The sequence below is a fragment of the Heterocephalus glaber genome, unplaced genomic scaffold (genome assembly GCF_053883595.1).
Source record: "Heterocephalus glaber isolate CG9 unplaced genomic scaffold, H.glaber_assembly_v1.0 deba00001097, whole genome shotgun sequence".
Taxonomy (NCBI): Eukaryota; Metazoa; Chordata; class Mammalia; order Rodentia; family Bathyergidae; genus Heterocephalus; species Heterocephalus glaber.
The window spans coordinates 5,032,532-5,056,627 of NW_028258191.1; the positions used below are offsets into that span (position 1 = coordinate 5,032,532).

Sequence of the window (24,096 nt, forward strand, 5' to 3'; positions counted from 1 at the left end):
TTATACTTCTTGTGCAGCACTATTTTAGACAAACTCCATCCTTCTAAGCTTGATTGGCCCAAAACTCTCATTCTAATACAAACACCATATGAGATTCAGACAGAGTGTAATATACCCACTCAATCTACCCTATCTGTCCAGTCATCTCCTCAAAGCTGTATTACTTCATCTTATTTTTAAAAAAGATTCAAAACAATGTTGCACCACAAATAATATATGTGTGCATTTGAAGGAACACATCTGAAAATGATTCCATAAATGAATGTTTCCAAAGTGGGAACTACAAGTTAGGTATCAAATAAATGGATTATTCAAAGGTACATAAGCCACTCTACCTACTCTACAAATCTCTACTAGGAAATTATTCTCTGGAACTTTTCTTATTGTCTTCCCTCCTGTGTTCTCAAACAGTATCTCTAAGAAGATAAGGGCATGGTTATCTCTAACAAAGAAAAATTTAGGAACGACAGAAATATTAGAACTTCTATTACATATATATTTATATATATAAATATATATGTAAATATAAATATATATATATATATATCTTGCATTTAAGATGCAAGATGCTAGGAGTTAGAAAATATTAAGGTGGGGAGACATCCTGATTTTCATAAAGTATGCATTTAACAGTTATCTGCCACAAACCTTGTTCAACCAGATAACCTGGGGACAGTGGTGGATGATTCAGACTCTGACCATGGTCATCTAGTAGCATTTCTGTCAAGGAAAGAAATCAAACCAATACTTCTTAATTGTATGAGACAAGAAATGCATCAGTGACAACTATCCTGAATTTGTAGAAGTGGCAGCGATAAACCAAAACATCAGAAGAAAAACCATGGCAGTCTGTTTCTGTCAGACTGAAAAAGAAGAAAAATGTCCGTTGAGAAATAATCTGAAAATATGACTTCCTTTTGACAGATGCAAACCTAGTTAGTGGGGCATATTTAAGTTAGCCATCAATCATTAAAATTAGTGGTTCCAGTGCCTGCTTTGCAAGGGCAAGGTCCCAAGTTCGATCTCCAATACCAAAAAAACCATTTTACTGTAGTAGAAAACATACATATCAGCCATGGATTCCATGTTTTCAATGTTAATTCAAAAAAAGAAATGGGAAGTAAATGATCAGGTTTGTTGCTATGTTGGGTTAAATAACTTGTATCAGAACAAGCAATCTTCACAAATGAGACTTCCTTATATAGTGGCCGCTGAACAAACTATTTTGCTCCTACTTGTGTCAAAGACCAGTGGGGGAAAAAAGTTACATCATAAGGAATACAAGTGGGAAAAAGAAATGTGAACAAAATGTGCAGAAAAGTTAACAAGCAGACACAGTGAAAGAAACCAAGAAGATAATTTAAAAACAGCTCTTTAGATGACCTCAAAAAGCAAGAGACAAGCTTGTTTTTAATCAATTCATATGCCTCACTGCCAGTAGCTCTCAACCATCAGCAGTAACATGCACGACTATTCCATCAAGCGGCATGGGACAGTCCTACCATGTGATACAAGCCAGTGGATGGGACAGTCATGCATGTACCACCAGGGGTTCAAGCTGGCCAGAACGTGTTAAAATCTTCCCAGAGGGCTAAAGAGGGGCTGAGGCCTCAGAATATTTATACAATGAGTTTTCTATTATATACCTGCTCAAGTTTGCTAAAACTGAAAAGACAGTGGGAGGCCTAAGAGTAACTCTTCTACACTTCACTTGCTAGAGCTTACCCACAGCAGAATGCACAGCTTTCTCTTTTTCTCTCCCCAAAATATAGATATATGTACTGTAAACATGTATTTATAACTAGATACATAATTTATACATCATTTAAACGCAAAAACACCTAGGCTAGGTATTTTGTAAATTTTCTTATTTAAAGAAAACCCTGAGGATTTAGCTCACTGGTGCCCACTGCCTGCCTCGTAAGTGCAAGGAAGGTCCTGAGTTCGATCCCCAGGAAAGGGGCGGGAGCGGCGGGGGGGGGGGCAAGGGGAGGGGGGGGAGGGACCCTGACTTAAAATGCACGTCAAATTAAATTATATCTTGATGTCCCTTCAAATCCTTAGAATTTAAGTATTAAAATGGAAAGAAACTGATTAGCAGGAGGTATAAAGCTTATTAAACAATTTAAGTAGTATTGGTGTATTAGCTCACTGGCATATACTCAACAATAAAAAAAGAAAAATATGTCTCTTAACAACTATTTAATATCACAAAAGTCAACAGTTTTAGCACCAACATAGCAGGAAGGCTATGAGCAAAGATGAGGCCTGGTCACTGGAAAAGAAACTTGAATGTCAGAGAGTAATCATATTTTAATACTCAGAATATACAAAATATTATGAAAACACACCAAAAGAGCAAGAAGTGTCGTCTTCTGCCCTTCGGAAATCTGCAGTCCAATCCAAATACCAAATATATCCAAAATTTAGAAAATATTTAAAATAATTTGTGTGCTTAATAGCAGAAAAAGGAAATAAGGAATCTGAAGACCTAAAGGGATAAAAAGGGTTAATGAGAAAAGCCTTCATAGAAGAAGCAGTACATGAGAAAGAGTCTAGCTATATTTAGAAGGTATAAAAAGAAATATACAAAGAAGGATACTCAGGTAAAAAACGGCACATATGCAGAAAGCATTACATACTGAGAAGTAATGAAAAAGGAAACTCATCAAAAGGGAATAAAGAAAAAGGGGGTCTCCTTCATGATGTAGTCAGTGAATTAGAAAAAGTCAACGTAAACAGTTCTCAAAACTAAAAGACTCATGTCTTTGTCACAGACAATGTCTGTGGTATCCAGAGCCACGGCAGAGTGACCTTATCGGTTATTGGGCCTGGAGATATAAGGGATAAAGCCCAAATCTCCAATATTTAGTGCCAACTTCATACTGGATAGCCCACAGGGCATTACACAGACCAAAATATTGTACAAAATATGACACTGTCTCTGAAGACACAAGCATGCTAACAAGGAAAATGGCATGTTAAATTCAGCATTCTGGCAAAGGTATACTTTGTACTCAAAGACTAACTCAAAAAGGCAAATGTAGAGCAGAGATCTAAACCAACCTAAGCTTGTCTAATTCTCCAAATGCATTCCCCAAATATATACAATTCCTGAATTTCCCTCCACAATTTCAAAATATTACATTGAAACACACCCACATAAAAATGCGAGGGTCTTAAAATCATAGTGGATAATGACTTAAGCAAATTATGCAAAAAGCAAGGAAGAACAGTCACTGCCCCTCACAAATGATACAAAGTGAATTTTAACATTTTTACAAATAAAGCATATGTACAGCAAAACCTGCAGATATATAGATTGCTACAAGCAATTCTGAGCAATAAGTTACCAAACTGAACAAGGACAACTTTAGAAGTTCTCTAAGGGGCATAAAAGTAGGTGAATATTAAAATATTTTCTAACATTAAAGAATAAGGCAAAAGATCTTATTAAAAGTGCCTCTAAGAAAAAAACCAGGCTGTTGCATTAAGGCTGTAAGTATATGAAAGACAATGACAGAAAGCACATATATTAAAAAAGAACAATATTTTATAATCTTTAGGAAAAGAAAATTTAAAAAGAGAAATTATTAAAATGTTGTAAAAACAAAACAAAAACTGAAATTATTAAAATGTAAAATAGAAATAACAAACAAAAAATAAAAATTATCAAAATACTGCACAAAAACCAGGGTTATTCACACCTGATACTTTCAGAAGGTACAAACAGTGATGGTGAACCTTTGGCATCCAAGTCATCCCAGCACTGCCTTAGCAGCAGAGCATCAGAGAACAACACACAAAAGCACCCCAAATGCAAACTTTTATCTTTCAATAAAAGGCTGTTTGTATCACTGAAAGCTCTGTTATTGTGTTTTTCTTTTAAGACAAAAGATGTTAATGTATGAGTTGTTTTTTTCTAAACTAAAACCTTAGTATTAAAGTTTTTAATTGCAATTTGGCACTCTGCAATAAATCAGTGGGTTTTAGTTTGGGTACTCAGTCTTTTAAAAGGTTTGCTATCTCTGGTATAGAACCGTTCCTCAAAACTCAAGAATTAATGTCGCTTCCCAATTCAATTGGTGTTAATTCACAAGGGTCGCCCATTACTACAGGAGGGAAAAAGAAAAAGGCCTGAGAAGTGCTACTTTATTATACAACAGGTAAAACAAAAAGGGCAAAAATGCAGCATAGACCACTTTCTGAGCCTTAGTGTAAATCATAACCTTACACTGCTCTTTTGAACAAGTAGTAATGAAAATGTTACTAACTCTCCTGTTTCCAGTCACTTCACTCGTCCAGGATTTAATGCTTGATACCATTTTGCTGGCATGCATTGGCTCACAACTCTCACTGCCTGTCTGAGGCTATGTGTCCTTAGGTCCCGGGGAACTTTTCCACACTGAGCTGTCTTGCTGCCAGGGAGCACAATTACCAGGCTTGTCAGAGACAACAAAAATATTTCTTGCATCTTATTTACCTGGTGAATTCCTAGTTATCCTTCATGATCACTTCAAGCACCATGGCAGAAAAACAGAACCTGATCCTTCCAGACTGAACTAGGCCACCTTTTTCTGCAATCCCAAGGCACTCTAACATAGGTATGCTATGCTGCATAATGGGTGGTTTACTAATCATCCTTTTCCAATGAGCCCTGAATCCTCTAGGGTAGTGATGGAGCTTTCAATGATAACAAAAAGCCTGCTGTGGCACGTGTACCACAGGTTCCCACCACTGCTCTAAAATCTGTGTCTTATTCATCATCACAGTCCCAGACCTAACGTACACTTAATGTTTACTAGAGGGTTAAAAAGTCTGGAGCTCAATAGGGAGATCAGAGACATAACTCTGGACAACTATGTTAAGACTAAAGGTGAGATTCAGCAGGGAAGGATATGTAAAGATTAAGGATGAAACTCTCAAAAAATGGCAATACAAAAGAATGAACAGAAAAAATATTAAGAAAAGAATGGGGAGAGTTAAATGACAAAGAAATTTCAAGAAAGAACAGGCACAGGCCCGGGATTTAGCTCAGTGGTTCCGTGGCTTGCCTCGCAAGCGCAAGTCCCAAGTTCGATCCCCAGCACGAAAGGAAGGAAGGAAGGAAGGAAGGAAGGGCAGATAATAGCACCAAATTTACAGAAAGTCAAGTTATAATCAAATACAGTTAACAAGAACTTGTTAAAAGTAGGCAATTAGAAAATCATTAACCTTTGAGAGAATTACTCCTTTTCCAGCTTAACAGTAGGCTGAAGAGAAAAAAAAGCTATAGATGTGGAGTCAGGCACAATTATACAGCCATTTCAAGAAATTGGACAGTAAGAAGAAGAAGGGAGACTCTCACATTAATGTATACAACAAACATTTATCAAGCACTGAACACTGGGAATGCAATGATAGACATGAGTGCCATAATCCCTGTCTTTATGGTACTTTTAGTTTAGCAACAATACATTCAGGAAGGAACAAAGCAGAGAAACAATCAAAAAGACCAGGTTAAGAAGAATCTGAAATGCATATCCCATCTAGTAAAATCTCAAGAAGTAACCAAAACCTCTGGAGAGGAGGAGAAAGAGAAAGGAAAAGGGGAAGAAGAGAAGAAGGGGGAGAGGAAGAGGGAGGGGAGGGGAAGGAGGAAGAGAAGAAGGCGAAAGAAAGAAATAACAATGTCATTTGGTGACAGACATCATTAATTTTGGTAATCAATGTGCCAAATGTGTACAAATTGCACTTTCAGAATATATATTGTTTAGAGTGTAAGGTTTCTCATTTCAGAGTGATTGGTTTCTAAAACAATCAAAGATGGCTCTTTTAGTTAAGCACCTCAAAACCTGGCAAACTGAGAAGCACGCAGTTGTCTCTTTGATTATTGGTAGGTAACAATTATAACTAAGTGGATTACAGGTATAACATTAAGTTTTCCTATAATGGATTCCCCGTGGATTTATTACTTATTTCCACTACTCATTTGCCATTTTTTGATCATACTTCCTACCAAACAAAAAAAGAAATTAACCATTTCCTTTTCCTCCTATTTTCTTCAACCTATTTCAGTTTCTGTAAGCTAATCAATACTTTAAAAGCTTTAGTTATAAGACAAGTGTGGTGGCACACATCTGTAATCCCAACACTTGGGAGGCTGAAGAAGGAGGATCAGCCTGAGCTACACAGGGGATTCAAAGCCAGCCTGGCCTATGTAGCAAGACCCTGTCTCAAAAAAAGGTTATAGTTACAGAAACCCGAGGTCCTTGGATTTTGAAACACAAAGTATGTGATTTTGTTTTTTGGTTTTTTCTAGTACTGAGGATTGAACCCAAGGCTTCATACATGCTAGACAAGTACCCTACCAATGATCTACATCTTCAGCTCTTTTTTTTTGGTACCGGGGATCGAACTCGGGTCCTCGTGCTGTGAGGCAGGCGGCAGAACCACTGAGCTAAATCCCCAGCCCTACATCTTCAGCTCTTTTTAAGGTCTTGCTAAGTTGTGTATTACACCTGCTTATCAATCTGCCTGAATATGAATGAAGGAAAAGGAACCAAAAATGCTAATGCTAGAACCATTCATAATTAACTAATTTTATTCCTCACACAACCAGCACTGGTAACACACACCAAGAGAGTAAGTAAGGACCACTATTATTAAATTATTTTCCAAATATGAGTTAAAAGGAACATGGATTCATTTTCTTTTACAAGAGGAAATTTCAATTAATTCAACTTCTCTGAATCAAGGTATAGTATTTTAAGAAGATGCATTCATTTTGAACATTTGATTAACTACTTGAATGGTGATCAGAGCAAATGAATTCTGGTCTACTTCTGATTCTGGCTTATTGTATAACCAAAAGGAACAACTTCTGCTTCTGAATCATTAAATAATTGTGCACAAACCATTACTTTTATTTCAGAGGCAGAAAAAGCTCTGCTGCATCAGCCATCGACACCTCAATTTGATAACTTAAGTGTTTCAGACTTCATCACAGGTTTCAAGGTATGCCAGCAATAGCAGCTATTGTTAGGGTAAGGGGAAGAGGAGGGAACCATGGCAGAGCAGGTTCAAAAAAAGTCACTCCCCAAGTATTACTAACTTATATTTTAATGTATGTTTTAAAATATTTGATTACATAGAAAGAAGAGATTTAAGTCCTACAGACCTAGGTTTGAAACCCTGGCTTTGCTACTTTCTTAGTTATATATAGTCTTAGGCAAATCACTGAGACTCAGTTAGCTCATCTATAAAATGGAGATAATATTTATCTTGTAGGGTGAGACATGTATACTATCAATGAAACTTAAAAGCATTTAGCCCAAAGCATGCTATAAGCAACAACTGTTATGAATTTTAACAAATGGTACTCATTAGTAATATTATTGTTACACATAATGGTTGGGCTGTGACAAACTTTCCAGTTGCAATTCTGACCAAAGAAATGTAATAATATAAAAAGTGTAAAATCCTGGCATCCCTGTAATGAGACTGACCTAAGTATGCCCAGCCAGGAAAACAATTTTAAACATTCTTTATCAAAAAGCAAAAGTGATTGAGAAAAGCATTTCTGCAGCAATTAAGGACAGGACTTACCTACAAATTTCCTTCAGGCAACAATTAACACATATGGATTTATGATCACCAAACAAGCTAGCCAAGAAACAACAAAACAACATCTGCTCAAAAGTTAAAGTTCACTTTGTTGTTTCCTATTGCTCTATTGCTATTTCTGGCTCCCCAAGCTCTAAACATGGATTAATCAAAGTGTGATGCAAAGATTATCTGCAAAGTAACCCACTCTATAAAGTACAGTCAAAATTTCCTCCACTAAAGGTGGAAGAGATGGAAGGAGACTCTCTATAAGATGGTAAGCATTCTTTATAAAAGAAACCTGAATTTAAGTCAAGAGTTCTAGCTCCACTGATTAGTGACTTCAGGCCAATTATATTATCTCAGGGTTTGAGTTAAAGGAAAAAAAAAAAGAACCAATTTCAAAAAGGTTCAGTTAAAATCAGTTAAATAGGAACATACATGAAATCACTTAGAAAACTACAAAGCATTAATAGATGGAAGCTATTTTCCCAGAAATGTTTTATTCTGAGAAATGCGGGTATACTGAGAAAATAAAAACCAATACACTTTGGAAATTTCAGTTTTTCTTCTAACACAACCACTCCCCTTTATTTCATTTGGAAAGGAAAGTTTCAAGGTGCTCTTATTTGGGAGTATACTATTAATGATACACTACTAGTCCATTCTATGATTTTATGAAAAAAAATCCCCCTAAATCATTATACAATACTACTAAATTGCATAATTGAAAATTCTTCACTGAAAATCAAATGATTTTCTAGAATTAAACCAGAGTCAAATAAATATTATAAATAATATATTATTTGCATCCTAAACAAAACCGCACAGCCAATTACAAGAGTATAGTTTCTTACTAAATATTCTGGAATATCCTGTTTTAAATTCACTACATTTGTCTTAGTCACTTTCTCATTCCTCATACACAGTACCTGACACCTGCAACTTAAAGGAAAAGAAGTTTATTTTGGTTCACGGTTTCAGAAGTTTCAGTCCACGGTTGGCTGGCTCAGACACAGCAACAGCATGGCTGGAGGGCCTTCCATGGAGGAAGCCACAAAGCAGAGAGAGAGGGAGGAGACTGGGAGGGTGATATACCCTTACAGGCCACACCCCAGTGACCCACCTCTAACCAGGCCCCTCCAAGAGCAAGTCAGCCACCATACCCTCATAAGCCAATCAGCTTCCACACACATCAGAATTTTGAGGGACATTCCATATTCAAACCATAACATTTTAACTTGCTCATATTTAATAAACAGTTTATAGGTAGATACAGACAGGTAATAACAAGAAGCAATATCAGAAATTAGTATCTATTGAACAGAACATGTGAGAAATTCAAAGCAATTTATAGCAATTTATAGTTTATAACAACTGTATAAAGTAGGTACCATTATTATGCCCCTTTTCCAGAGCCTCCTCCGGACTAGACAATCTGGCTCCAATGCTCTTACCCTACCCTGAACCCTAACTTTACACTGAAAAATATGAAAGAATTTAAGTCAGCTGTTAGACAAATATATTAACAAACAATTATAAAATGCTAAGCAATAAGGTAGGGCAGTGGTGACAACCCTATGGCACCGGTGCCAAGGCAGGCTGTTTGTATTATTGAAAGTCCTAAAAGGTTCACCATCACTGAGGTAGGGTACGTGATGGGGTTAAAAGATAGTAAGTCCTACATAAGTCTTCAAGTACTATTAGTTGAAACTCATTTTATATGAATTAGTAATCCCCATTAGTAATTCTTACAACAGGAAGAATTCCAACCCAGCAGAGAAAGATAAAATACATTTTTTAAGGGTATGTTACATTTCCATCCAATTAGAGTAACCAAGTATCTGCTATGGTTTGGTTACTTCTCTAGGGAAGAATAGCCTATCATTCTTTTTATTCCCAAGATAATTCTAAATCAAGTCAGAGATCAGAATCAGTATAAATTAATGTTCACTGTATTTGCTAATTCATATAAAAGAGTTAGAAATCTCAAAGATATGTACAGTACTATGATTTTTAAGTACTTAAAATTAGTAACTGACTCTGGTCTAACCAAGTGTTGCTCTAAAGAGGATTTCCTTTCATGTAACTTTAAAAGGAACTATTTTCAATTAGCATTTCAAAGCTACAAACCTCCAGAGCCAAGACTTCTGCTTGTAACACAATTTAATAGCAGGCTCTGTTTTACCTACACCCACCTGTAAATTGCCACCTGGGTGGCCAGGTGGCCCTGCTGCTTGGGTTTCTGTCCTCATTCCCCTTTCAGCTAAAGAGACGATTATATTACTCTTCCTCACTAAACCTCATCCTCAAGTCCCTGCTATTTCTAGCATGAGTTAAGACTCCAACTTCTGGTAAGACATGAAGGGGCAAAGACAGTAGAAGGAAGAAGAAAAAACATAAAGGCAAAGTCCCTGTTCTCTTATACAGTGTATCATTCTTTACTACTAACCATTTTCTTCACCTTTCCAGTGATTCTGCCCATCATTGAAGCCTATGCATTGTCTCAGTCTGGTGGAATGTCACCAATTAAGGTGATTTTTGTACTCCAAACACAAAGCAGGTCATACAGGGCTTCTTTCACCCATAGTACAATGGATGAAGCACGTATGCTAAAATAAGGTGAGCCTCTGTTGTGAAGCTTATTAGCTGTATGACTGACCCTGTTTTCTCATCTGTAAAAAAAAAAAGGTAATTACTCAATAAAGAAACTCTGTACCAGAGACACACTGTAATAAACAGTGGGCTCTCACATACAATAAAGAGAGAGAGAGGAAAAAAAAAAACCCTCAAGATCAGTATCTCAAACCCTTAGAAAATGGGCTTTTAAACTGTTCAGACCAGAAACTACAGTCAGAAATACACATTTTTCATTGTAACCCAGTACATATACACATATAATCACACACAACTGAAGCTTCACCAACAATACTCTACGTGTGATTCATTCTGATATTTTCTGTTTTCTTTTTGTTAATTTTGACCTCCTACACTGATTTCAAAGAAAAGTACCTTATTTTCTTCTTCCCTCTCGCAGACTTTCTTCTTTCTCCCAGACTTTCTTCTCCCACTTCCTCCTCCCTAATCACAAGCATAAAGCTGTTTTTAGTCTTACCATCACCAGGCCACAGGAGCCCCTAAAACTTCCTAGGATGCAAAGCCCAGGAGGCAGAAGGAAATTATGATAATAATGAGGAAAGTCTGTGATTCTTCTGGTCCAAGAGGGAATACTAAACTCATTTTCCCTTTGAGACAGTGTTATTCTTTTATTTATTTATTTTTGTTTTTCCAGTACCGGGGATCAAACTTAGGACCTTGCGCTTGCGAGGCAGGTGCAGCACCACTGAGCTAAATCCCTGGGCCTGAGACAGTGTTATTCTTGAGGGTAAAGTTTTACCATATTGCTTAGATACAATACAGGAGCTAAAAAAGGTTTGTGGATTGGTCTGGGAAGTTAACCAACACATACTATAATGATTTTATAAGACATGTCTCCTAGGTTCCAAAGAAAGTTTTTGGAACTTACTAACTTATAAACTGAAGGATGAGGTGCCACCTATACAGTGTCCAAGAGACTGGCAATCTACAGCCCAAAGATCAAATCTAGCATATTTTTTTTTTAGTACCAGGGATCGAACTCGGGTCCTTGAGCCTGTGAGGCAGGCAGGGGAGCCACTGAGCTAAATCCCCAGCCCCGATAGCTTATTTTTATACAGCCTCTGAACAATGGTTTGGCAGAGTTAAGTAACTACAGAAAGCTGTCTTACTATCTGGCCCTTTACCAAAAAATTTGCAAACCCGTCTCCTAAACACCTGAAAGCATCCAACACTCACTCAAATATTTGTAAAGCACCTATTATGTGCTAAACACTGGCAACCCTACAGTAACTAAGTCAGATATGGTTCCTCTCTAAATTTAAACAGAAGGCAAGTGGGGTTAAAAAAGGAATAAAAATCAAATGGTTTGTTGTAGGAACTACCAGAAGACCAATATGGCAAAAGATGAGGTTAGACAGGGCCCATATCATGTAATGCCTTTAAGGTCACTGTAACAAATAAAACTTCCTAATATTGGATATTCAGTTGCTTGTGGAATTAACCCTTTATTCATTGACAGTTTAAAGACAAATATCTATGAATTAAGAATTTTTTTTTTTTCCTGGTTCCGGGGATTGAACTCAGGACCTTGCGCCTGCTCGGCAGGCGCTGGAATCACTGAGCTAAATCCCTGGCTATGAATTAAGAATTACAAATTCTGAATTAGAAGTGTTATCATAGTTTAAGTGAACCCTTCCTATTGCTCTCTCCAGCCCTTGAAAAACATCACTGTCAGATACACATACTTGTCATAACCTTTCAAAATCTAAAAGGTTTTATGTATATATGTGTATGTGAGTGTGTTTGGGCTTGTTTGTGTAGCCTTGGATACTCAATGGATCCTCGCTGTAATATTGTAAAATGAGCATCACAAATCCCACTTCATAGATGAAGAAATTAAGGTTATAGAAATAAGGTTATATTAAGTTCACACAATGTATCACACCATGGCAGAGAGAGACCCAACACCCTGCAGAATATCTGCTCTAATACTGCTCTAATACTAGCCCAAGAATTATATAATTAGCCAGGCCTGATGGTGCATGCCTGTAATCCCAGCATTTGGGAGGCTGAGCAGGAGGATCACCAATGAGTTCCAGGTCAGCCTAAGCTACACGGTGAGTTTAAGGCCAGCCTGGACTACACAGTGAGAATTTGTCTCAAAAAAAAAAACAAACAAAAGAATTGTAAAATTAATTACTGAATTTGAAGATAAAGGCAGTTTTATAGCTTTATTATGTTTTACAAAACCATTTCTATTAACAAACAGCTATATTTGTACCAACAATATTAGTTTTTATCTCTAATAACTATCCTTCCTCCTCATCGGTAAATCACATGTTTCATTGGCAGAAAATTCTATAAATGACTAATGTAATCTATTCTTCTGTTCTCTGGCTTAGTGAGCTGATTTCCTTTCATAGCACAGATATAAGACTAGCTACTGATTATTAAAAAACACTTTAAATTAGGGCTGTTAAATATATAATGTCAGACTAACTAGAAACTACAGTTCTTGACATGAAAATATTCCTGGGCTACAGCAGTAAAAGACTTGTAAATAAAAGATCAAACTATGCTTCACTGACTTAAAATTGAAAAAGTCTAACTACACTTTTCTCTTACCCTAACCTTTTACTCCATTCTTCGGAAGTGAGGATCAGCTTGAGTAGGCTTGCAGTCTTTCCAGGTAAAAATATCAAGCTGACTATCTGCAGTTAGAGGTTGCACCTCTTGAGTAAAACTAATAACCCAAGGTATTAACTGTTTATCCTTTTAGCCTTTCTTGTAAGATCTTGGCAACCTGAAAAGAAAAATTCCTAAGAATTTCTACTTCTGAGCTTTTAACACTGTATCTATCATATTAAATGTTTCAAACAATAAAGTTGTAGTGGGTGATCTTATGAAAAAATAGGTATTTGAAAGGAGCAAAGCCAAACTTTCAGAAATAGGAATGTTTGAGTAAATAAGAATGTAAACTAGCAGAGGCACAAAATATAGATAGGAATTTGTCATAAAAACTCAATAACCTCTAGCCTGTGTTTTATCATTTCTTTTTGCGTTTTGTTGTTTGACATGTATTCAAAGTTCTCATGCTCATAAGAAGCCTATTTTTTTAAGTAACAATAAGTAGGAAAAATGAGACTCAAAAATAGCCACAGAAGACTAGCAAGTATAAAGTACAGTCAGAGAATGTTTAAAGCTAGAATCTTGGAGTGTGTCTCTTCCTTACAATGATACAACAGGCTAACTGGTCTCACCTCTTTACTCCTACATACTTCTCATATATTTTTCAGATACTTGCCAAAGTGATCTGAACATATAACCCAGATCTAGTTCCTCCTTGCATTTTATTCTAACTCCTTTCCCTATTAGATTAAAGCCCTGCATGATCTTGCCTGTAACTCTCCAGTGCAGTACCATCTATGTTAATGTCTTCAGGCAGCCAATTAAATCTTTACTGAGCTTCTACTATGTTCAGGGAACACTGTAATAATAAACAAGTCAGACACCCACATCCCCTCTTCCAATAGAGCTTGCACTCTAGCAATTGAAAAGACAATAAATAAGTAGATAAATAAGGCAATTAACTAGAGATTGTATGTGATTGTGAAGCAAACAGTTATCTTCTCAGAAACTTGCTAGTTTCTTTGATAGCATATATGGCAATCTGTAATTATTTGACTCATTTGATTCCTTATTTTATGACTATAGGCTCCATAAGGGAAAAATCATGTATGTCTTTATTACTGCTACATTCTAAGCACTTAGCACAGTCCAGCGTATATTCCAATACTTGTTAAATGAACAAATACCTACTTTATTGTCTTTAGAGATGAGTAAAGTGAGATTGTCAAAGGTCAGAGAAGAGTCAGTAGAAACGTAAGAATTTGAATGGCAGACTAAGCTTATAGTTAGCATCTAAAAACAGACTTGAAAATCTTTCAAAACTTACATAAAAAGTTTTAAAACACCTAAAATTTATGTGAAGTTGTCCAAAAAAAAAAAATTTTACATTCCAATAAAGAGAGGTGAAAATTCATTTCAATGTTTCTTTTTAAAGCATGCTAGCACAATGAGACCTTAAAGCACTCTGTAAAGAACCATGAAATTTGCATGCTCTATTTATTTCCTGCCACTTATCTGTCTCTCTATATTGATATTTCCTCTGGCTATATAATTTAATTATTTCATATTAACTGATTAATAACATACCTGCATATATAAAAATATCTCCCAAGAACTAAATCTATACTTTTAAATGTCTTACATATCACATCCTTCTAAATTACACTTAAAGATAGATTAATGACTAACATATGTAGGGGAAAGATTCTCCAGACCAGCTACTGTGTTATGCGGAATATTATTTCATTTCATACATACTGGTTTGCAAATCTAAAAAATTAATCAGTTTCAGAAACTTCCTAGGCTCTTGTAATTTGTTCATGTCCTTCTGTCTTAGACTAATACCTTGAAACAAACCCAATTTATCATATATCATTGTAAAGACATGAACAACAGATTTTTTCCTAATAATGGCCTCATTTCTATAAAATATCAAGACTGTAATCATACGTAAGAAAAACCCTCTAAGCTTTATAAATGTGCTTATTTTTATTATAATATGTAAGGTTTAATTAATTTTGAAAATTTTTTATAAGGCAACCCTCCCCACAGCTAGTCTTTCTAATCTAGTAACTATCTTCTTGCTTTATATTTATTTGCTTCAGCAACATTAGGGAATAAAGACATACCCAGTGTGACTACAATCAAAGAAAAACTGCTTCTATCTAGTCTAAAAGAATGATCACTCAAAGGTTTAGGCTTCAGTCATGGTTAGTATATACTAAGTTCAGAAAAGTATCTAAATCTATGTCTATAGGACATCTATTTCTATATAATTTACTATAAGGAAAATGCTTCATATAGATTTAGGAGAATATAATCTAGTGTGGGTAATTTTTCAAATGACCATTATTTCAATATAAACAACACATTGAGCCATAATGCTGAGAACGCTATTGTAGCCCTCACAGTGGAGACACATCCATCAGTGTCTTCCCCTCTAAGAGAATATCACATGGTCTCATTTTTATATACTTTTATTTTTCCAACCCTAGTGTGTATGTTCATTCATGTTCATCATCTTAATCCTTATCTATCTGTACTCTTAGATGTGAAGGTGCTTTCTACCTGTATCATCCACTCCTACATCTTCTCAGTTTTAATTACTTTCATCTGGGTTTACCCTTTCTACTGATACTGTCCTATCTCTTCAGAAGTATCTCTCCTCACAAATCTCTTCCACAAATTAGGGCAAAACTCCTCCATCCCAACTTGTCTTCTATCCATGGTCAAGTTTACTCTCAAATAGCTTTTGTAGTCCTGATGCTATTTTGTGCCTTTTCTTTCATAAGATGAATTATCCTTCTTAATCTCCTGCTAAAACTTTTCCCCCTAATATTAGGATCTATCTTCTCCAGTAAGTCCAAGCTTACATGAAAAAGTCCAAGCTCTCCAAAATTACAATCTAATTCTGTTTCAGCTTCTTCTTTGTGCTTAATTTATATAACTAGTCCATAAGAGAGAAGAATTCAGCCAGACTAGGTACAAGTTATTTCGGGGACGAGTTTTTTCCTATATCCCATACCTAGGTACATATTATAGATTAATTAATGACCATATTTTCAGTGCACAGTTTTTTTAGTGTGCATGTTTTTCACTGCACATATTTCTTCTCCACTCAGAGATACTGGGTAGAGAGAATAAGGAATTGCTGAACTAGAAAAGTATATTTTAGGAGTTACATACCTACATTGAAAACTATATTGTAATAAATGTGCAATTCTTATCATGGGTCATGGTCAGAAAGTATGAAAGCCACTGGACCTAAAGATATGTAAGAACGCGTCTAAAATATACAATTCAAATTATATAGTCTAACAATGAGAGATAAGGCATATTTTTAAAAAATGAAGAGAACCTAAGCATATCAACATTACTACCAGCAAAATAATTTTTAATCAAAATGTCACTGTTGAATTCTAATCCTAAATTGTAGAATGAAAAAGCTTTTAGAATAGAAACATATTCAGAGATCAACAAATCAAAATTCATCACTTAACATAGAAGAAATCTCTAGCCCAGAAAAGTGAAATAATTTCATTTCATTCATTTAATAAACATTTGCTGAGCAACTCCTGTGAGCCAGGTTCTAGCAATGAGGCTGTGGATAAAGGGAAGATGTTTTCTAAGAGCAGAAACCAGTAAACATCTGCACTAAAGTAGAAATAGGATAGTAAACATTCGCAATTACTGAAATTAAGGTCATTTATAAGGTATTAGATGAACAGAAAGCAATTAAATCTAGGTTGGGTGGCAGAGAAAGTATTTCTAAAGAGGTGATACCATACTTCTTAGTCTAAAAAGCAAGAGTTAAGTAAGTAAAAGAGGAAGAAACAACATGTATAAAGGCACCATATTGATACACAATAATGGATGACAAATTCAAGAAACTGCAATTTGCATTTGTATGACTAGAATATAGAATTCATCCTGAAGAGGAACAGCAGCAAAATACCTCACATTTATGTGCCATTTAATCTTCAAACCACTCTCTGAGGTATAAACTTAATATCCTCATTTTGTACATGAGAAAACTGAAGCACTTGAAGATGAAGTGAGTTTGGCCAAAGTTAAGTTGGAAAGCCAAGATTTAAACCACGAAGTCTAACTCTAGACCTTAGTCTCTTAACTACCATACCAAGAGGTTAGAGAACATAGATGGGAACCAAATTATGAAGGACCTTATATATCATTCTACAACTTTAGATTCTACATTAAAGGTGAATCAGAGTCAGTGAAGGGTTTAATCAAGAATGACATATTCAGATCTATTTTTTAATAAGGTTATTCTGGTAGGTAAGTGGAAGGATTGCTAAGAAGTAGTGACAAGGAACTAGCTAGTCTTAGCTAGGAAGGTGCTACAATAATTCAGGTAAAAGAAAATGACAGATGAGTTAGATGGTGGCACTACTAGCACCAGAACCCAAGTCTATTAACCACCACGACCACATGGTGGTCCATAAGAACCTCCCAATTTTTTCCTTAAGCCCACCATTCTAGCAGTTCATGAAATTCAATCTCAGAGATAACAACACATTTCCATTAAGTCCCCTTATTAAACAAAATCTGACCACTAGATAGATCCATCGGGTATATGAAAATGACAAACAGAAACCTAGCTGGAGAATGACACAAAGTCAACTGCAATATACAGTACAACAGTTTTCTTATTCTTACATTCCACTTCTATACACTATTCCTGGAACTTTCAAGTTCAATAGTCAATTTGAAATCAATGTTCTGTCTAGACATGACTGTTATAACCTAACAGAATTAAATCCACCACAGAAGATGTCTAATGTGAGCCCATCAGTGGAGATAAATACACTCTCAGGTCTGGTCAAATATTGGCTTACAGAGATGATGAATGAATAATAAGAGATTGAAAGCAGCAAAAAGTTAAGGAAAACCTAAATAAAAGTAAATAAGAGCAATCTAAAGTTCAGGCCATTTGATTTCAAGAGAACAACACTATTCCCAAATATATATATATGGTAGTTCAGAAACCATCGAATGAAAAACAATGAAAAAGACTGGTCAGTGATCAAGCATTCCAAATTCAATTCGTTTCATCAAACCATGGCACCCAGGATGCTTAGCATAACTAGGTTCCACAAGCAGGCAACCTATTGTAAAGGTACATACAGAAGGGAGAGAGGGCAGAAAAGCAGAAGACAAAGAAGGGAGAAAAGTTAAATGAGAACTAAAATGAAAGGAAATGAAAAAATGATGAGTTTACAACATAAAAAGTAAAAGATGTAGTACCACTGACTCTAGTATCAAATGTCACCAACTACCTAACCAGGGTCTTACGGACACTATGACAAGTGGAAACAAGGCAGCATGCAAAGACAGATTTAAATTACTGATTTATATACAGAAAAATGAGAAATAAGAGTACTTATGAAAGTAAAAATGCAACTAAATTAAGTCTTCAAATCTGAAGGAACAATTTTGAGATTATTAAAATCTCATTCAGTTTAATTATGCATCGCTTCTTACAAACAGTAGGTCTGGTGGACCCAAAAGGTAAAAATGTCAGTAATACCAGAAGGAGGTTATGAGGAGGTATGTTACAAAAACAGTATGAGGCTGATTTGCATATTTTTGTGGGAGTGACTTCAGAATTTTCCTCTGTGGTATAGTGCTACTTATTTTAAGAGTTTCATTGTAATTCTTATACTGGCTGGCTGAATTAACTTTCTTAAATCCAGAGTTCAAAATAAGGTATTTATTATGATTAAAATGTAACCTTTAGAAGGGCATAAGTATTCATAAAATTCCCTTGATCACAGACTACTTAGTGCATCCTAAAAGCGTCTAATGGTAATCAAAACCCAGCTAATGCTTCTCAACAATTAAACCACTTTAAAAGTTTCTTGAGATTAAAGTTAACTAGACAAAAGAAAAAATTTTTCAAATCAATTTATACCTTGAAACCATTCAGTGACTACATAGTAGTGAACATATTTTTCCCATATGATACAAAAAACTTTTAGGCACCAGGTTAAACATACACAACCACATACACACACACTCTTCACAGCCATTCAGCCCAGTGATTTCAACAGGGATAAAAAGAAAGATCCTTAAAGGAAATAAAAATACTTATAGCAGAGAAAATATTAGATCAAATGCAAATATAATTAAACGATACATTACTAACCATTCATATCCATGAACACGTAGTCTTCATGAACATGCCATCAAAACAGGTAATTGGAGAGTTTATTCCTAACAGTCACCAAAATAAACTTATTAAAGGACAGGATGAAATAATATATATGATTATAGTCTATTTCCCTAATTTAATCATATTCTAATTTTAAAAGATTACAAAAAACAGAAAACCTTTCAATACAAAGACACCTGAAGATCAATGCTATGTACTGAGAAGATTTAGATATTAACTTTGGGGCATGAGAAAGCACAGCCATTTTACCAATATACTAATGCTTTTAGAAAAAAAAAAAAGTTTAGGGGAAGGCGGATGAATGAAAAAAGAACTGAGATATGTTGTGTATATACGAACTCCCCGCAAGGAATGTGATCATTATGTACCACAAAAAAGTCTTAAATAAAAATTAAAATTGAACAAAAAAAACCTGAAGAGTTTAAAACATGATTCCTCAATCTCAACACTCTGGGCATTTTGAGCCGGATGATTCTTTGTTGCGGAGGCTGTTCTGTACACTGTGGGACAAGCAGCGCTCCTACCTGCCCTCCACCCACTAGGTGTCAGCAGCACACAAACCCCTCCCACTCCCACCTCCCCACTCCACTGAGACCACCAAAAATGTCTCCGAGTGTTGCCAAGGGTGAGGGGCCAAACACCTCAGCTTGAGAGCTACTGACTTAGAGCATAAATACAAATTTCAAAATGAAATCAGGGGATATTGTTTTTGTTTTTCTGGTCTGCAAGTTTCAACATATTATACTGTATTTGGACTTGATCATAGGCAACACTTAAGAGATGATGCCTTTTAGAAAACAAAGCACTTAATATCTATGCTTGTTAGCCAAAGTTCAGACGAGTCCCAGAAGACTCTGTAATGCCAACTCTCCCTCCAACCATACACAAACCCGCACCCACATGTGCACCAAACACAATTAAGTACTGCAGAGCTAAACTGAAGAAAATGTAACATAATTACTACATCTCCATTTCTGATTTCATCAAATATATTAACCACACTGCTTTAGCTCCCATAGAATCCAAATGAATTCTCAACTTACTTCAATGCAACTCAAATGCCACAATAGCTGCATCATTCTAGGTAGATAAACCTAAGTACTACTAGGGTAAATAATCAAATTCATCTCACATTTTAACAAACTATGAAAAACAAATTAAGCATGATTCTTTTAAAAAAAACTGAGAAGTAGATTTGTTTTGAAACAGAATCTGAGGAAGGATAAAAGGAATAAAAAATTCAAAATCAAAGGGAATCTAAAGGCATTCCAGGATGAGGGCAAAACTAAAAATGTTTCCTCTAGACTGAGAAAGGAGAAAGTTATACTTGGCCATATCTTACAAGAATGGTCTGCACAATGTTTCCAGAAAACAGGATGGAAACTGAAAAAAATCAAAGTCTACAAAATGCTAAAGAACACAGTAAATATCCATCCTTAATACCTAAAATAAATTCTTTACTACTGATTCCCATTTGAGATAAACATATATCCAGAAACAAAACTCTGACAACCTGATAAATTTCTTAATTCTCATAAAAATAGTCAACCTCATGGTTCCACATTGCCAGATTACACATTACATAGAAAAATCAATTAGGAGAAACACAATAAGCCTTTTTTAGAGGGCATTTTACTCATAACAAAGCCTTTTCAAAAATCAGACATTTTAAGTACTAACAACCTTCACGTATAAATAAGGATTAAGGCTTTTAAGATTATTTCAATTATCTTCAATACAATCATATTTTAGTTCAGTAAGGAATTTCATCTTTAAAAATCTATGCAACAATACTTAATATTAGTTTAATGTAAATGGAATATCTATATATATATATGCTCTATAGCAACAAAATTGCTTTACTTCAAAATTTTGACTATTAACCTCCTGGCCCAGTGGAAATAATCCTACAAGAAACTAATGCTCAATTCTTTGTACTCCCAAACCAAACAGAAAAAGCTGTAAAGATCTGTAGTGACAGTCTGCTTTTCCAGAAGTAATACCTTAAGACTACTCAAGAATAACCTCCTTCACCAATTAATGTGACTCAGGTGGGCTTGGAAGGGAATAATGTCCACAAGCCCTTGGTCAGTGGCCATGATGCTCCTCCTCCTCAAGGGCAGGAGATCAGAAAAAGGGATTTGAACCAGAGGAGTTCACCAGCCAGAAGATACAGGGGCAGAAGAGAAAGAGTACTAGAGGAATGAGCAAAACTAGATGGTTAAGTCATTTCACAAAAGCAAGACGTTTAATGTTATTAAGGCCTTCATTCATTTCAGATACACCATTGTTTAGCTTCCTCCCCAAACCATGCACAAAAAGAACTGTCAGCCTGCCTTAAGCATGTTCCTTCTTCCATTTGAACAGACATGATTCTTTTGGTTAATCTCTGGCAATGATCGCCATTTCACAACACATTGAGCCCACCCGGAACTGATCAATACCACTACAGACATAAGACTAGACTTTATCCATTTATTAACCACAAGGAAATGTACCATTCAGCAAAATTCTATACATTACAAAAGATTGGGGGGGGGGGGACACAAACAAACACACCTACACACACACCTACACACACACACACACAGGCAAAAAGGTACACAAAGACTACCACCCTCTAATTTCCCTGTGGCAAATGAGATAAAGACATGGCCATGAAACCTGTCAATTCGCCCCCCCCATAATTCTATTTCATAGCCTAGTAACTGAATATTGAATATTTATGACACATAGATTCATCGTGACTTTTAAACTCTTTCATCTATGAAACTAACTCTCCTGTTAGACACATTTGCACACCTTTCAGCTAGATATTGTGTTCATTTATAGAATTTCAAATACAAAAGACTAGACAGTTTTTCCAACCACTGGTTGCAACCACAGAATGTCCTCACAAAAAAAAAAAATTTAAAATATAAAATGGCCAGGCTATTCTTACAGTCTTGGGCTACTATATCCGTAAGTAAGGCATATTTAACAATAAGACCAATTTCACATAGGCTGTACTAAACCAAAAACAATGCTTCAATACAAAGCGTTTAAAATAAGTATTCCGTAGGTAAGCAAAATCTTTGCCTGAAAAGAGCACACAAATGGTGGTTGGAAGCCAGCAAATTAACAACACACAGCAGCATACCTCTTCTGTACTGGGTTATAGTTAATACTCCAACAACAACAACTATTTTTAACACTTCTGGACAAAGAAGTTGAAGAAAACGTGAGAGGAGAGTTAGATTTAATTGCTAACAGGATGCAGTTTCTCACGGTCAAAATTAAATAGCCACCGACTTGATCCATGTCGTGATAGTCACTGGTGAAGGTCTACAGAGTAAACTAGAAGACGACAAAAGCCACCCTTGTTTTGGAGGAGCTTACGCTAGATGACATTTCAGAATATTCCTTTTGGGTCTCAACCTTTGCATAAATTGTCACTTGTGGTATTTGTGGCTTAACTGCAACCCAACCAGCGCTGTCATCCAGTGTTATGGCCACAGACCATGACTTTCTCACTTCCACAACAACGCAGCACTCTTATCAGTTCGCCAGCCCAACTCAAAGCAAGAAAAATTCATGGAGGTTTCCAGATCACAATCAGACCTGGAGGTAGCAGCAGAGGGGCTCAGGGTGTGGAAAGCCTCCCCAGGCTGCACTGGAGCTCACCGAGACCCAACAACAACCGCGGCCGCCAGTGGCGACAGCCGTGGCCACCAGCAGCAGCCCCGCCGCGCCCGCCGCGCTCCCTGCACCTACCTGAAGAACAAGAGATAAGAAAGACAGCAAACGCCAACTTTGCAGCAGCTCCCATTTTCCCGAGGCGCCGGGGAAGCCGTAGGAAGTTCTCGCTAGATATCCAGTTCCCTGGGTCTTCCTCGGAGACAAACCTCCTGGTGTAAAATCAACCGTCATAAAACATATTCGGAAGCCCCGAGGGGGGGTGACCGTTCACGAGGTTTGAAAAAAGGAAAAAAAAAGCACAACAATAAGAAAAAAAAGGCACCACGGGGGAAAAATCGCCACACACACGCACAACACACAAAACCAAACAACGAAAAGCCAACAACAAAAGCGGGTTTAAATCACTGTCAAAATCACTGTCAGCTCCGCTCGCCTCTCGGATCTCTCGGAACAAAACGCCAGGCTGAGGCGACGAGGAGGCAGCGGCGGCCCCGGACAGCCCGGGAACCGAGCTGGGTCCGACGTCCGGACCGACCTTCAACCCGGACACCCAAAGTCCGCGGTCCGCTAGCGGCCGAGCTCGCGGCGGTGGCGGCCGAGGCGGCACAGCGCGGGAAAGGGGCGGCAAAAGGCGGCGGCGACGGCGGTGCAGGCGGCGGCCAAGTTCTGGTCCAGGCTCTGGCTCCGGCTCCGGGCTCCAGGCTCGGCCGCGTTTTCGGTCTCCTGGCCTCCGCCGGGCCCCGCCCCCCGACTTCCGGTTCCGGCCAGAAGCTGGAAGCCCGACACAGCGGAGAAACGTTCGGCGGCGGCGGCGGCGGCGGTGGTGGCAGGCGGCGGTGGTGGCAGGCGGCGGCGGCGGCCGAGCGCAGCGCGCGTGCCGGACCCGAAGAGCGAGGAGATTGTAGGGGAAGCGAAGCGGGGGAGGGGGAGGGGGAGAGTGAGGGCGGGGCCGACGGGAGGCGAAGGGGCGGGGCGGATGGAGACTACCTCGAGGCCTCGGCGTCCGGCCTGCTTGGCCGAGAGATCCCACGACAAAGGGGCGCGGGCGCCTCAAAGTCCCTGAGCTGTGGCCGGGCTTTGGGTGGGCGGCTGGGCGCGGTCGGGGACCTGGCGTGCCGGGCGTCCGGATCGCGCCCCCTGGCCTCCCTGGGTCGCTTGCTCTATGGTCTGGGGACGCCCAGGAGAAACTGGAGCCCGCCGTGGGACGGTGGCCGACGCCTCCTCCGAGGGACGGCTGCGGCGCCCCAGCTTTCCTCTGGGGGACTCTTGTCCGCCCTGAGGCTCGGGCCCCCAGGGTTGGGCGCCGGACTGCCGCGCCCGCCGCGCTGCCCTAGCGAGCTTGGGACTCGCGAGCTGCTGTCTTCGCCCCGGGTCTTGGCCACCGCCGTGGCTTCTGCATAAACGTTTCGTCTTTC

At 37.6% G+C, this 24,096-nt stretch overlaps 1 protein-coding gene across 3 annotated transcripts in view; it reads right to left on the reverse strand.

Moving 5' to 3' along the window:
• Nucleotides 1–23,413, reverse strand: part of Acvr2a (activin A receptor type 2A) — a 79,519-nt gene extending 56,106 nt beyond the window's left edge. The window contains exon 1 of one of the 3 annotated variants that reach the window (XM_004869983.4): nucleotides 22,757–23,413. In XM_004869983.4, the coding sequence (XP_004870040.1) occupies nucleotides 22,757–22,811 (55 nt within the window). In that variant the 5' untranslated portion in view covers nucleotides 22,812–23,413. Of the gene's footprint in view, nucleotides 1–10,036; nucleotides 19,562–22,756 lie in introns of those variants that run through there. The other 2 variants (XM_087210035.1, XM_021248412.2) reach the window with 2 other exon arrangements.
• Nucleotides 23,414–24,096: the final 683 nt, after the last annotated feature.